The sequence below is a fragment of the Peromyscus californicus genome, unplaced genomic scaffold (genome assembly GCF_007827085.1).
Source record: "Peromyscus californicus insignis strain IS unplaced genomic scaffold, ASM782708v3 Scaffold_3__1_contigs__length_106647218, whole genome shotgun sequence".
Lineage (NCBI taxonomy): Eukaryota > Metazoa > Chordata > Mammalia > Rodentia > Cricetidae > Peromyscus > Peromyscus californicus.
This window is the reverse complement of record NW_026294551.1, coordinates 79,752,196-79,768,774: the sequence shown is the minus strand read 5'-3', so window position 1 is coordinate 79,768,774 and position 16,579 is coordinate 79,752,196. Positions and strand designations below refer to the sequence as shown.

The 16,579-nt window shown below is 42.3% G+C and overlaps 1 protein-coding gene across 5 annotated transcripts in view; it reads left to right on the top strand.

Moving 5' to 3' along the window:
* Positions 1-11,645, top strand: part of Atp10b (ATPase phospholipid transporting 10B (putative)) — a 239,522-nt gene extending 227,877 nt beyond the window's left edge. For all 5 annotated transcript variants that reach the window (XM_052758459.1, XM_052758456.1, XM_052758458.1 and 2 more), the window contains 2 exons: positions 4,574-4,761; positions 8,719-11,645. In XM_052758459.1, coding sequence (XP_052614419.1) covers positions 4,574-4,761; positions 8,719-9,205 — 675 coding nt within the window. In that variant the 3' untranslated portion in view covers positions 9,206-11,645. The remainder of the gene's footprint in view (positions 1-4,573; positions 4,762-8,718) is intronic.
* Positions 11,646-16,579: the final 4,934 nt, after the last annotated feature.

The window sequence follows — 16,579 nt, the reverse complement described above, 5'->3', positions numbered from 1 at the left end:
AGCAAGGTTAAGAAATGTGCCCCAAGTAGCTCAAACTGGAAGTGAGTTTTGAGCCCTGTCATTCTGATCTTTGAACTTTTAACTGCTTTGCTGGCAATACAAAGTCATACATGGAGATCACAGTACAGAAAGATCTTCCCATAGCCATGATAAAATGACTGTTTCTGAAAGCATATACTAAACCTTTGAAAATGCCTCCAAGTAGGCTCAACACATGCCTACATTCTGCCATAAAACTTACCCCCTACCACCATCACAAGCTTAGTAAGAGGCACCAAGAGAACCTCTGGGTCTGGGAGGTCTCATCCTGGAAAATCTTGTTCTCTAATGTGTACCAGTGACAACAGAACAAAGCGATAAGCCCGGCTATGCTCTTTTGTCCTAAGTTCATGTTCTTTATGGACCATCAATACCAGAAGAGGCTATGGCACAATGGAGAGAAGGTCGGGTACATCATGCTCTCTAGAAGGCAGGACACAGATATGCCAGTAGGGAGTCTGGCTCCTGTGTAGTAGGGGACTCTAGAGCTCCATTTATTGCTGGTCCAATTGTCTCTACCCTACAAAGCAAGCTATGGAAAAATATGGTATTGATTAGCTCCTGGGGTATAGTTATATCAGAAACAGTGAGCAAGGGATGTAAGAGTCAAAGATCCTTTGATACTAGGAACTGAGGCCAGCAGGGGAAACTTTTAGAACTCCCCCAAATTAAAAATTATCATTGAAATTAAAAGTACAGTCTGTGGAATTCATTCTAGATCAGACAGCACAAAAAGAAAGGAGGAAAGCTACCAAATTGGGAAGTAGAATTAGAAACTCATGTGGAATCACATACAAGTAATAAAAAGTTATTAACAGGAATGGTAGCTGAAAAAAAATGACTCCACCAAAGGAGTCTCAAAATGAGGAAAAAGGCAAATAAGCAATATTTGAAGAACTAAACATTCAAAAAATCAAAATAGATCTGGCTATACCACTTAAATGTGAAGAGTAAAACTGTACAACACAAAAACAAAAAAAACCCAGAAATGGACTTAAAATCTGTTAGTGATTAGGGGCAATTCCAGTATAATTCCTACTGGAACTTGCCCAAATGACCAGTAGATAGTGAGACCAAAGCAAAAGCTGCTCAGAAACAAAGGCTTCCTGATCTTCAAAGACCTGAGGGGAAACAACTGGAGCAGCTCTGTGTGTACACGGGCCCATTAGTGTCTATAACTAACCCACACTTATTTTGCCTCTTGAAATTAATGACATTTTCAATAAACTATGAGATTTATCATTCACTAGGAAAAAGGAATATACCAAATTTGGCAAAAATATTAAAGAACAATAGGTAATTGATTTGGCTAAGAAAATAGAAATGTTTAACTGTGCATTTTTACAGGAATCCTCATTTATTTAGTTTCTTTAACTTCGGCCTAATCACTAAAGAGCTAGAAAGAGGATAGAAAACTTATCTTTTTCAATTCTTCAGAACATAAGGAAGATGAGAAAACTAAAAACAGGAAAAGATGTCAATCAAACATGGAAAATAAATTAATACTAGTTTTCTTCATTGGTAAATAAAATAAATGCATAAAAATCTCATGCTATGTGAAATTTGCTCAACTCTATCAGAAACCGGCACAGAACACATCTGAACAACAAATTAGAAACAGTCATCAAGAAGCCAGAGAAAACCTTACATCTGTCAATACTCCAAAATCCACTTCTAAATTGCGCATGAAATAAAAAGAATATCATGATGAACAAGAATCTCTTTCTGAGTGACTAAAAAACATGACATATGGTTTGCTTTAAGAGCATGGTTACCGGTAGGTCAAAAAAATCAGTATGCGGACCAGAGTGAACTCCGTAAAACCACACCCCAGCAAAGCCACACAAAACCACAGTAGCAATGAAGATGATGACAATGGTATTTAAAGTTTACCAATACATAGTCAAGAGCAACTCAAAAATAAGCTAATCCTTTTCCCAAAACATCAGCTCCAGGGATTATAAAGTAAGTTTGACCAAACTTAACATTTCTATTTTTTAACCTTTTTTTTCATGAACTAAAAAAATAAGAAATAAAGAGAGACTTGTCTTCTTGGGCTATTATGCTACTATAACAAAATATTTGTTTACAAACAAAAGGACTTTCTCTGGTTTCTGGAAGTCCAAGATGTAGGGACAGGCAACTTGCATTGGGGACAGGAAGTTAGGGACAGAATATTATCTAACTCCTGTATTTCCAAGATGGCTTGCTTTTGGTGGAGTTCTAGACAGGGGAGGCAGTCAAAAATGGGTGCTGTGTTCTTACATTATAATGGCAAAAGATTCCCTCAAACCTCTTTTATAAATCCGTTATTTGCACAAAGCTCTTGTGACTCAGCCGCTTTCCCAAGCATCCTACCTCCCTCTGGTCTCACATAGGGCCTTAGGTACCCATAGGAAACTGATAGGCACACCTACGTTCAAATGACAGTTACCTGCATTCCATGGCTAGAGTAATTCTGATGCCTCATGAACATAGTCAGTTCAAGGAAATAAAATCATGCAACTAAAACATTCTGTTTTGGAAAATCTGCTCAGCATTACGTTAAAGGTGAAAAAGTACAACCATGAAACATTCATATCCTATTAGAACACTACAAACCAATGAGAGACTAGAGCAGTGGTTCTCAACCCATGGGTCACAACCCCTTCAGGGCTCAAATGACCCTTTCACAGGGCCACCTAAGACCATAGGGAAACAGATATTTACATTACTATTCACAACAGCACAAAACTACAGTTATGAAGTAGCAACAAAAAGCATTTTATGGTTGGCGTCACCACAACATGAGGAACTGTATTCAAGGATCTTACCATTAGGAAGGTTGAGAACCACTGTTCTAGAGGGTGAATTTTTTTTTTAAAGATTTATTTATTATGTATACAGCATGTATGACTGCAGGCCAGGAGAGGGCACCAGATCTCATTACAGATGGTTGTGAGCCACCATGTGGTTGCTGGGAATTGAACTCAGGACCTCTGGAAGAGCAGTCAGTGCTCTTAACCTCTGAGCCATCTCTCCAGCCCCTAGAGGGTGAATTTTTAAAACAGCTGGAAGAATTTTAAGTACCCACAGGCTATGAGAGAATTTCACTTCTAAGTATGCACCCCACAAATAATAATGATAAATCATTTTGCATGTGTGTAGGGAGACATACAAAAATGTTTGCTGCAGAAGCATTGTTTTTAATAGAATATATATATATATATATATATATGTGTGTGTGTGTGTGTGTGTGTGTGTGTGTGTGTAATATATAGATATATTACAGAAAGTCTAAATGTTCACCAGTGGTAACATTCACAGTGGTATATTTGTGCAACCAAATACACGTAGTCCCAACTTAGCAATGGTTTGACTTATGTTTCTGTTTTATTATGTTTTCGTTTTATTCTATGCTGGTACCAACACCACACATGTGGGATACAAGCTGTCCTTCCAATGTTGAATTTAGACCTTTTCCTGAGCTGGCAGAACACGGTGGGACATTCTCCTGAGGCTCCTGCAGAGCTAAGCCTGGCAGTCTCTCCTCAGCCTTGCAATCACAGCACAAACAACCCATGCTCTGTGCCACACTGCCAGGCTGTGACCCACAGAAGGTTAGCTATAGTCTGAAGCATTTGTAAGTTACAGTATTTTCTACTTACAACAGGTTTATAAGGCCTAACTCTGTCATGAGTCAAGAAGCTTCTATAATTAAAATGAATAAGCTAGAGATAGACCATCTGTGTGTAGACATGGCTCCCAAAGTGTTGTGTGAAAGAAGCTGCCGAGTTACCTCAGTTTGCTTGGGGTCATAACAAATGCTGTTCACGGTGTAGCTTAAATAGGAAAAAATTATGTATTACCATTCTTGAGGTTAAAAGTCCAAAGTCAGCATCCTGGTCCAGGCATTGTCTGGGGAGAGTCTTCATTCCAGGCTGTAGGCAGCTGTCTTTTATTGCATATCCCTGGAAGGAAGAGAAAGAAAGGTATCTTCTTTTGTGCTGTTTTGAGGGCACTAAGTCCATTCATGGGGGACTCCTAAAATTATCTCCCCAAAGCCCCATTTTCAAATACTATCAATTGAGAGTTTCAACATAGAAACTCAGGAGTCGACACAAACTTCTAATCCATAAGCCAAAGGGATACATAGATATGATAAAGAATGTATCCATAAGCATAGCTGTATAGACATGTACAAAACTTCCCTAAAAGTCGATAGGCCATTTACAAGAGATATATGGTTACTTTAATTGTATCTATAAGGTTTAGTATACTTGAAATATTCCCCTCAAATTCTGCTCTCTAGAATCCTCTTAACCTTTACATTTTTTTTAAATAGAATTTTAAAAGCTGAGTCAGTTTTCACAAGCCAGCTAGGTAGAGCAAATATGGATATTTGATCCATTAAGCTGCTGTGTTCTGTGAGTGCTTGATATGTGTGTGTGCCTCTTCAAAAAGTTGGAAGCAAAGCCTGCCTAAGCTATTTGCATTTGGCTGTCCCTTAATCTAATCGGAACTTCCAACAGCATCTTCTTTGTCCTCTCCACAGACTGTCCTCCACGGCCTTGTCCTTCTCGGCAGCTTCTTGATGTACTTCGTCGTCTCCCTGATATACAACGCCACTTGTGTCACCTGCAACAGCCCCACCAATCCCTACTGGGTGATGGAAAGGCAGCTCTCAGATCCCACATTCTACCTCATCTGCCTCCTCACACCAGTTGTGGCTCTTCTACCAAGGTTTGAGCTCTTGGGCAATGCCCTTTAAATTCCCAGTCTCCACAAGCCCCCACAGCCCAAGGGTATTACTTCTCACTGCTGTGAGAGATGATTGGCAAAATCAACTTCAGGAAGGAGGGGCTTGTTTTGGCTCACAGTTTAAAGGCAGTCAGTCACATTGCACCCACGCTCAGGAAGCAGAGAGGAGTGAATGCTGGTGCCCAGCTCACTGTCTGCTCATAACCCAGGGGTAGCCCACACTCAAGCTGGCTCTTCCTTCCTCTGCTAAACCTTCCTAGAAACACCCAACCACGCAGATATACCCTGAGATGTGTTTCTTCATAAAGACTCTAAATCAGTCAAGTTGACTGGAGTTTTAAAATTGTAGTCCAGAGACTGAGGTGCTGGGGTAAAAGAACAATAAGATAGAGGGTAAATAATATGGACTCTGGTCCCAGGTCAGCCATAGAGAAGCAAAATGTCCCCCATGGTGATGTATGTAATATGGGAGGAATCATTCTACCTCTCTGGCTTAGAAATTGTGTTGTGTGGTAAGAGAGCATTTTTTTTAAAGCTCTGTAACCCTTTTCTATTAGTCAAGGAGTCACACACCCCAGTGCCTGGAGGACAGGAAGCAGTCCCCACAAGCCACATGAAGTGCACACAAAGAACTTACTGTTATCATAGGAAAGAACTGAGAAGCAGAACTTCAGATTTCTCTCAGAAATTTTAAATTTTTCATAAAATAGCCAACATTTTAATATCACTTAAGTTTAAAACACATGCGTAACATTCATGATCGCATACTATTTTCTGACATTTCCAACCTAAAAACCCCTGCTTTCACATTTCCAAGGAAAATACCAGCAATATTAGTGCTTTTCTGTGGAACTCATGGTTGATACACATTGTACAGCTTCAATGCCCCTTTTTTCTATCAGCCAAGTAGTAGGCAGAACTAAGGTTCTGGTTCATGAAACAGCTGAAGACCTAAGTCCCCAGATGTGTCCATGTTACCAGTACAAACCACAGTGGAAGCAAGATTCTCCTGACTGAAAACCCAGCCCCATAGTTAGGGGTTTTTGTTTTATCTCTTGATTTTGAAGGTAAGCAACTGTGGTCATCATGGCCAGAGTGAGCTTTTTGAGTCCAAATATTATTTGGAAACTAGAAAAGAATTCATGAGCCCAGTGTTCTTCCTTAGAAAAAAAGCTTGGAGCCAGAGTCTTACAAGGCAGCTTAATAAAGGCCCTTGAAACATGTGCAGGGACTGTTGACACATGTGGAATGAACAGATGGGCATCAGTTTGACGGCTTGCTGAACAGATGAGGAATGAGTTGAGGAAATGTTAGCAAATATGTACTTGCTAGTGACCATGGTATACAGTCCAAATCTTTGCTTATTCCATATTATCACCACAAAGTTGAATTCCCATTTAATTCTATTTACTAAGGTCACAGGGATTTCTTCTGATAATGAAGGGATTATTTTCATAGCTGTAAGGACTCCTGACTTACAACCTTGGCATAATTCTTGTTTGTTTATAGAAATCCACATGATAGAATGTTTGCTGTAGAAAACTGTTTCTGGCTTAAAGTTGAAAGTCACATTTCTCATAATGGGCAGTGATCTTACTCACCAATCTTGTAATAAGTAGACCACTAATCTTAGTCAAGTTAATTCACCCCACACAAAAGGACAGTGCAAAAGTCACTTCAACTAGAAGCATTGATGTATGCAAACTATTTTAGAGACTTAAAAACAGATTAGCACACCAAGCTTAAACCCTAGGGCATCCTCTTAATCCTTTTAATTAGTAGTATTGAATAGTAACAGTCTTGGGACTTAGTAAAAGTTCTTGACTTTTATGACCTACACGTTCTTGGACTCTCTTCCCACTTTTCTTTCCTCTGCAACTCACACCCTAGATACAGTGAGTTCCAAGCCTTCATCCCAGGTTCGCTGATCTCCCACCATTGTATTTTTCTCCACAGACCAGAAATCACTGTTCTGAATTGAAAGAACTTTCTTAATGGATGCTTCCCAGCACAGGCCTCTCCCTGATTCCAGCTACATTTCTCTAGTTTAGTCTATCAACTGCACTTGGCATATTTAGTCTAAGAAAAGCAGAAAGCACTTACAACTTCATGCACCAATTCACTCTCCAAATCTCAGTCTCAGAGTTCCCTTCAGCTAATGCCAGGGCCCAGGCCACCCTCTGTCCATTATCCTGTGACTGCATATCCAGAGTTTGCACAGCAACAAGTCACCACCTCTACCTGTGGTGTATTTCTCAGATACATTCGCAATTTCCATTTCTAAAGCTGCCATCATAAACAGGATACTCCCCTGATGCCCCAGATTACATAATTTGTCTCCAGTTAGGACTTTTCTCACTATCCACTATTAATGTAGCGAAGTCTGATCTAGCCATCCATTTGTCAGCCCCCAAAGACTTCCCTGGGTCTTTACAATCAAATAGGAAATCCAAACCATGACCCACAGCCCTTGCCTGCTCTAGTCCTTCCACCCCATCTTGGGTCTACCCCTCGCTTTCACACTTGAGCTGCTTGGCCTGGGTTTTGTTTCTTATCCCTGTGCCTGACTATTCCAACCCTCAGCCTTCTTCAAGGATGGTCTTCAGATGAGACCAAGTATTTAACCTTCTCTCCATCCATAACTGAACTCCTGTGGAACAAGCGAGTAGGAGTTCCCTCTTGTTCAAAGCTTTACTCCTCTAGGGCCTGACTGTTGGAGAGACTTGACACACAGTTGTTGAATGGAGGATGGAAGAGAAAGACAGTGTCCTGGGCGAGAGATTGGACTAAAGAAATTTCAGTTTCCAGATAAGAAGTCCAATCTTTCCTGAAACATATACACGGCTCCCTATTTACTCGCTGGTGTGATAAAAATGAGGGAAATTTTATCTGCACTGGTAGGATCTACTACAGTCTTCAGAAAACTCTTGACCCTGTGGGTTCACCATGCAACTTTCAAATACAACAAAATAAGAGTCTCTGTTTGCAAGGCTTTAAAATTAACATTGTAAAATGTCTCCAAAGCCAGATGGGTAGCTTTTTTAGATAACACTCAGAAAAGGGAATGTGGGTGGCCTATGATACAAGATAGTTAACCTTCTCACCCTTCCACTTGCCTAAATTTGGATCCAGAAGATGAATTTAGAGTCTCCCACAGGCTACATGCAGCTTGGCAGGAAAAAGGCAAGTCAGAGTGAACTACTGAGATCTCAGAAATTTTCGGACCTTGGGAGAATCACCTCAGCATATTGCTGTAAGGGTTTTTCGGTGAAAGAGTATCCTGGTGATCACAGGGCCAAGAAGTGCTGCAAAAATCAACCCACACAACAGACCTCATCTGGGGGTGACAGTTTCCTCACTGGGCAAAGGGTAATTATATAAAGTTCCACCAAAAAAAAAAAATACTGATGCCTACACAGTAGATAAGAGACTAGCTTATAGATCTAGAGCTCTTGGGTCTGACCATAGCTTCATAGTGGACAGCGCACTGGATTCATTTTCACATCTGTACACAAAAGGAAACAAAAGTGTAGTTATGCATTGTGTAGACTCTCTAAGACATGAGAAATACAGCACCAAATACACTCATGGCAATGTCTCCAAGTGACTGAAGCATGTGTGCCTTATTGTGGGTCAAAGACAGCCTCATAGTCCTTGACTGTGCCAAGCACATGGATTTTTGAGAGAATGAGTCCGCAATCAGCAAAGCTCTTTGAACAGTCCTGGTACAGAATAAGCATTAACTGTTATGTTTTGATGGTGTTATCGTGCTGCCTCCATCTCCAGAGGCAGCCACCCTTAGCTTTGAGAGTGATCACTCAGAATACAACAAAGACAATGTCACCCTGAGAGAAAAGTTCTAAGAGCCCTTTCAATGTTGAAATTTTAAGGCATCAACCACAACTCAAAAACTATCTTTATTCTTTTACTTCCTACTAGGTACTTTCTCCTGTCTCTGCAAGGGACGTTCGGGAAGTCTTTAATCTCAAAAGCTCAGAAAATTGACAAGCTGCCCATAGACAAAAGAAACCTTGAAATCGAGAACTGGAGAAGCAAACAGAGACCTACCCCTGCCTCTGCCTCTGCCTCTGTTCCTGCTTCTAGCCCTGCCCATGCTCAGCCCCCATGCCATCCAGTACCACCTACACGACAACAGGACTTAGGAACCAGCACCCCAAAGAACTCTAGCCCTCCCAGGCAGAAGCACACTGAAGACTGGGTTCTCCAGGGTCCAAGATGCAGCAGAGAATTTTCGAGGGATGACACATGTTCAGGGGACACCTTGGCTAAACTCTCATCTGGGGAAAGCCTTCTGGGCCCAAACAGAACAATGGCTCCCACAGCCTATACCAGGGGACAGAAGGATATGTCTCGTCACTCAAGCAAAGGCAGTCATCGCCGGTCTCAGAGTTCGCTGACTATATGAGGGGGCTACAGAAATCAGAGCTTGATCCAAACTCAGAAGAGGCCACCCCAATCACTGACAAGTGACCCTAGTCCCCTTCCTCTCTGTAGAGGAATGACTGACAGTTTTATCAATTCTCCTCACCAGGGTTGACTTCCTTCAGGAAATGCTGGCCCCAGAGGAGCTGAGCAAAATTGACTGACGTTAGCTTTCTTCTGCTGCCAGGCAGCACATTTTGAAAACAATAGTCTGGATTCAGATGTTATGAGTTTGTTGCATTGTGTTCCAAAGTTTTAACCCAAGCACATCCTTACGCACGTCTAAATGAGTAAAGCCTATGAGCCCAATGCAACCCGGCAGTAAGTATCCAAGACTCCAACCAGTATTATAAATCTTTGAAATGTATCAGAATATGGAAGTTACTCGGCTTGTCAAGCCATCACCTCACCTCACCCAAGAGTTCAAGTTTCACAAGAGACCTGCACACACAACAGCTTCATCTCAAGATCACTGCAGTACCAAGTCAGGGATAACATCCCTTCCATGAACAGAGTTGGGTCTGCTTCCTTCCTCTAAGCCAGTGGTTCTCACCCTTCCTACTGCTGCGACCCTTCTTTAATACAGTTCCTCATGCTGTGGTGACCCCAACCATAAAAATATTTCATTGCTACTTCATAACTGTGATTTTGCTACTGTTATGACCTGTCATGTAACCATCTGATATGCAGGATATCTGACATGCAACCCCCAAAGGGATTGTGACCCAGGTTGAGAACCACTGCTCTAAGCCAAAGAAAACTATATCTGAAGATGAAAATGGCATTAAACAGGATTTATGTGCACAACAGATACTACCAACTGCTGTAAGGTTACAACTCATGTAAGAGGCAGGAAGAATACACATACTAAAGAGTTTCCACTAATGGACCACATGCCCCACCATCTGAGGAGTATTCCAAAAGTACACGACATTCTCTTCATAAAACTACTTATTTATTTGGAAATAAAATTGCCCGTCCTCATTCAACTCTTACAGTGGGAGATATCAGGAATAAGATCTCAGCCCACTTTCCTGCAAGAAGAGGCCCATATGACAGAGCAACTATGAATGCAACGTGGCATCTTCAAGTTTAAAACCTACGCTAGTCAGCTTATGCCACAATGCCATGGCCATCATCTGCCCGTGATTCAGCTAAGTTCAGCAGTCATGGGGAAAGAATTCTATGTGCTTCATATCCCTAGAAATTGTAAATGCTAAAAATGTTGAAGAACTCAAAGATTTCTATAAAAGGCTGGATGACAGTTTTCAAAAGCTGTCAAGATAAGCTAGATCTGCTATGACCAGCAATGGCCTATTCAAGTCTTCAAAGTCAAGTCAAGGGTATTCTTTGCCCTAGTCTCCTTAAGGCAGTGCTTGCACATTCAAAGTCCAAGGATAGGGAAACTGTAACCTTTGTACCCAAGTCATCACCACAAGCCATTAGTTGGCCTGTCACTTAATTCCTAAGCAATGATACTAAGAACAAGCTCAACAATCAAGATGGCAAATGGCAGAGTGAGCTGACTCTCTGTTCATCCTTGTGGAAAACAAAGACTGGAGGTGCCATTTGGAGGATCATCTCTGCCATATAATGATGCCAGCATGAGCCAGAAGATGGGGACTTGAATATCCTACAGAAAAATTGATGTGGCCATGCAGGAGGTGTGGGATGAGGGATGAATAAGCAGGCATGGGTTGTTCCAAGTGAAGAGATTCATCAAAACTTGGATTTCACCCCCTTTTACCTATGAGACTCCTGCCTACTGCCAATAGCCAGAAATCCTCAGTAATATATTCTAGAAAATAACAGAGCATTGGCTCCAGTGGATTGGAGTTTAAGTGTTTGCTTTTCCCTGTAGCCTTTAAAGGACCTTGAAGCAGGTCACCATGCCTGCAAATTAAGTTTAAACAGCTCTACCTCCTGGCATAAAGATGGAGTCCAAATTGCATACAGTGCACTGATGAGGCTTTCAGAAAGCAGGTAGTCCTTAGAACCAAAGAGAGTCTCACTTCAGAGGGAAAAGAGGGGATGGGAAACTGAAAGAAAATGTGACACCGCAGCCCTTACCGAAATCCATGCTCAGCGCAGCATTCGGACGCTGCTTTTTCTTGCCTGACTGACCATCTCAGTTTGCCTGAGATGATCCCATTTTTACAGTTTCCCACATGCTGGGGAGCCTGGGCCATCTGGTCACAAGTAGTCACTTACTTTTGCCACTCCTTGTGGACCAAACCAACAGTGTGACTGTCTGATGTGCCACCTTCCTCAGAGGGAAGCTCTACACTTTCTCTATAATGTAATGCTAGTGATGGTATGTAGTATATGTTATATGTGTATAATCTTTTTACTGATTGACTGGAAAAATGTCATTTTTTTTTTAGAAAGAAAGAAAAATAAACTTGGTTTTTCCATAGTTTTCAGCCGATCTGAAATCTTTATTATTCTTCCTATATATTATCATTATTGATCCTGAATATTTATTCATTCACTCATCCTTCTTTGCACTTACTCATTCATTTATCTATCCAAGAAACTTCAGTAAGTCCCTACTAAATAATTTGAAGGGGAACATGAGCTGTGAAGAAGTTAATACCTGTCCTCACCTTCCTTCCATACCTACCTTCCCAAGGCTCATGGCATTAGGAATATTTAACCCAGCATGAGAGTAGAACACAAACTCTGTCTATGGGCTGGAAGAGTTGGAAACGGTCCATACAACACTTACATTCAGGAACTCTAACCCAACTACTTCTCTCCTGCAAGTCTAGCACACACCCAGAACCCGGGCTGACTTGGTCATCTCTGCCATTTCATTGTAAATGTGAGTGATTACAGCACAAACATGAGGATCTGAGTTCAAATCTCCAGTACCTACATTTAAAAAAATCGATGTGTAGCCAAATGCACCTATAATCCCAATATTATGGCAGAGGGGTGGGGTGGGCACAAATGAGAGGATCTTTAGGACTTGGTGGTTGCAAGCCTAGGTTTAGTAAGAGCCTGTTTCTAGGCAAAGGGTGGTAGTAGATGAAACCCCAATCTCCTCTGGCCTCCATATGCACAAATATCAGAGGGAGAGAGAGAGAGACTAAATAAGGTGATCAGTGTGACTAGAATTCAGACATCAGAAGGAAATGGCCTGGGAACATGTTGTGCTAATGACTATAGAGTTAGTTTACTGGTCTAAGCCTGTGTCACCACCTAAGCCCACCGCGACCCTCCAGGATAAAGGCTTATCTAGCCTGGCACAGTAGCTTCAACTGTACCACAGCCACCTCAAAGCTCCACGCATTGACCTCACCCTGACTTTGTCAACAGAGCTCACATGTGTCTGGGACCCAAGCTCTCACTCCCTGCAGGGTCTCTCACCCTCAAGAAGGCCAGCTAGGCCTTGGCACATGGCTCCAGAATTGGAAAAAAGAAAGCTGTAAGATGTCCTGCAATCTCTGCTGAGAACTTGTATACTTCCATGGAAGCCAGTCACAAAATCAGCCCTATTTCAAGAATGTGGGGAAATGCGCTCTACCTGTTCATGAGAGGCACTGTAAAGAAACTGAATGTCATTTGCAGTCATCCATCCCCACCGAGTAGAGGAAGGAAGTGAGGTGAAAAGAAGTCACAGTACCACCATTAGCAAGTGGTCAGGTGGTACGCTAACCATGGGAGTCTGAAAGCAGAGGCCATGTGTTATGCTTAGCCGGAGATACACAACTCAAGGTAAGACCAGAGGGCAGATAGGGACCAGAACCAGACAACGTTCTCTGGAGAGGCAGGGTTTCACAGTGGGGTGGGTGCCTGAATTTCATCACAACTCTGGCACAACCTAGGAATGTGATCCAGGGAAAGACCATTCCACACCATGTCAATCCAGGTTGCAGCCCAAACAAAGTAAGTCTAAAGCCAGCATTTAGGGGGAACCTCAGTTACTCCTTACACTGCCATATAGTATCTCCCCGGTGGCCCTCCTCCACTCTAGACTGAGCACTTAGCCAGGCTGATCCATGTGGAACCCTTTCCTCTGGAAGCCTTCTAGTGCCACCTAGCAGGATAGAAAGAGGTACTGCACCTGAGAGGGCTTCGGACAGTGGAATTCTACAGACAATGAGTTGGGCTGGAGCTAAGAATGGGAGACCAGATTTCAAGCCTTGGTGGTGTGGTTTCCATGGTGATTCTAAACAAATTCAAGGTATTTTTTCCCCTGAAACTATTAATCTCAGATTCCCCAAACTCTTAAGTTGGGCCCTCTTGGTTCTAGAAGCTGTTTGGGGTGGCTGGTTATGGTCTAGGAATATCCTCTGACGGTTCCCAAGCCTGTGGTTTACTATATGTGCATCTGTATGAGTCTGTATAGCATGCACACATAAACACAGAGACTGGAAAAGCCCATTAAAAAAAAAACCACTAGTTTCCTGCTGTGCCCCCTGGTGCTTGGAATATGGCATCACATGACAACAGTGTGAGGCTGCCATTGGAGAAATCATGAGTGGGACTGGTTTTCAGGGATTGAATGAAGCTGGGAAGGCATCAACCCTTTGGAGAAGGGTTAAAAACCTCCCAATCCCTTTGAAGACCTAGGTTGGCTTTTTCAGATCAATAGATAGGTGTTGAGAAACTGTTGTGAAAGGGAACCCTAAATGAACTGCCAAGGCAGTCATCATTTTCAACTGTCAAGAGGGAAGTCAGAGCAAATACATACATACTTTTCCTTTACATCGGTCCTCAGGCAACTAAGGACCAGGCACCTCCATCAACACTCCCATCCACCCCTAATAAACATGGTTGCTTACTATGTAAATAAAGCACAGAGCCAATATTCCTGTGCCCCTCCAAGCAGAGCACTACCTCAAAGACATACCTCTGTGGACAGTTTAACAGTCACTGTCTTACAGCACTCTGTAAGAGAGGTTTACCCCTCACAGGGAAGCCTGAGGAAAGGTAACCCAGGCACAGAAGGATCCTCAGAAACAATTGCAAAGAGGCTAGCCAAGAAGACACTTGACTGAAATTTAAAGAAAGTATTTTTCCTACATTTTTGAACCAATTATTTTAATTAGGATTAGTTACAAAAGCATGAAGGGGTATTTTTAAAACCATCTTTCCAGTAGCTACAATGCTGAATAAAATGTCTCACCCTTACCCAGCAATCATAATTAATCTATGGATCTTCAGAGAAGGATGGGGCCATGTCTTAGTGAAGAGACATCATGACCAATGCAACTGATAAAAGCAAGTATTTAATTGGGGCTAGCTTACAGTTTCAGAGGTTTAGTCCATTTTCATCATAGTGGGAAGCATGACTGCACACACAGTGCTGGAGCAATAGCTGAGAACTACATTCTGACCCATAGACCAAGAGAGAGAATATGAGCCTGGCATGGGCTTTTGAAACTTCAAAGCCCACCCCCAGTGACATGCTTCCTCCAACAAGGCCATGCCTCCTAATCCTTTTCAAATAGTGCCATTCCCTAATGACTAAGCATTCAAATATATGAGCGTATGGCGGCCATTCCTATTCAAATCACCCCAAGCCTTATGAGCTCCACTGGCTCATAATGTTAAGGGGCCCAGTCCTGCACAGGTATTGGGCAGGTAATAGAAAATGTTTTTCTTTAGGGTCAACAGCCATTTCTACTGCAGCTAACCTGTTTATTCCCACAGGTGAAAAGTTGCTATTGCATGTCAATGATGAAACCCAAGTGAGAGATAAGTAGCCAAGTCCAGGGTCATCCAAAAATATGTAAGCAAAGCTAAGATCAGAATTGTGCCCTACTGACACTCATCTTCAACCATTTCATCAGCCAGAAAGAAAATACCAATGCTTTCCATGGTAGTTTGCATGTTTTAAAGGACACCCTCACACAGACATGAATACAGGCAAAACACCAATGCATATTAAAAAAAAAAGGCTGTTACACCAAATGGGTAGAATAAGAAAATATGAGGCCACATGATGGATGTGTGAAGAGAAATCTGTCTGACCGTGGGGTCTGTAGTGCTTTGAATAAGGATAGCCACCATAGGCTCATATATCTGAACACTTGGTTCGCAGTTGGTGTCACTGATTAAGGAGGTGTGGACTTGCTAGAGAAAAGTAATCACTGGGGGTGGACTCTGACAGTTCGTAGTCTGTCCCCATTTCCAGGTGGCTGATTCTCCTTTGTGCCTGCACTCGAGGATGTGATCCCTCAGACTCTTGCTCTAACCACCATGCTTGCCTGCTGCCATGCCTCCCCACCATGACGAACTCTTCCCTCCAGAACCACATGCCCAAACAAACTCTTCCTTCTATAAGTTACTTTGGTCATGGTGTTTTATCACAGCAACAGAAAGATAGCTAACATAGGGTCTTTCTAGAACTCATCGTTTGCAGATGTATGTATATTCTGGGGGTGGAGGGATGGACTATACCAGGTAAGGGTATCTTTCAGACTTCTCTTGTCCTGCTTGCTGAGGCAGAAATGAATTCTAAAGCCCCATCGAGTGCTGCTGTTGAGCCCCAATTCTGCCCTCAGAAGAAATCTCTCTCTCTCTCTCTCTCTCTCTCTCTCTCTCTCTCTCTCTCTCTCTCTCTCTCTCTCTCTCTCTCTCTCTCACACACACACACACACACACACACACACACACACACACACACACACACTTTTGTACTTTTACTGGATGTATTAAAACACATACATAAAAATAAGCATGCCCTTTGTTCTCCCATTTCTGCAAGACTTACAATCAAGAAAATCAAGAGTCCTAGACAACATGATACTCACTAAGACTCTAGCCAAGGCATCCTTCTTTTAAAGAGCAAGAAGCAAAGTCCCAAAGAGAGGATGAAGAAGAGCCACCTCTGATTCTCAGTTACTCCATGAACTTTCCCCACAGTAGCCCATTGGAACATTCCAAAGTAAGATTTTATACCACCCTCCTGTCCCACTATCACTTGGGTCAAGACAGTCAGAAGACTTCACTCAGGCTACCATCTTCATGAACATCATGACCTAACAAGGAGAGATTCCCAACTTGGCAATCCATACTTTTCAAAAGCACTCAGTTGCTTTATCCCAAAGAAGCAGGCCTAAGACTTCTCAAGTCAAGGTAGCAAGTGAGGATGGGGAAATAGACATCTTCATCCAGGAATGGAAGGGATTGCCTATATCTGAGGCTGGCCCAGGCACACACAGGGAGGGGACATTCTGTTCTTGTTCAGTTAAGTCTGTGGCTGGGCCAAGAGTCAACCCTGTGTTGCTCAACTTCAGGGTTCAAAATATAAAACATCAAGCCACCCTCCTGCCAGAAGAAAGTGGGGAAAAAAGCCCCAACTAGATCTAAGAATCAAAAGATCATTTCTCATTCTTACAAATTT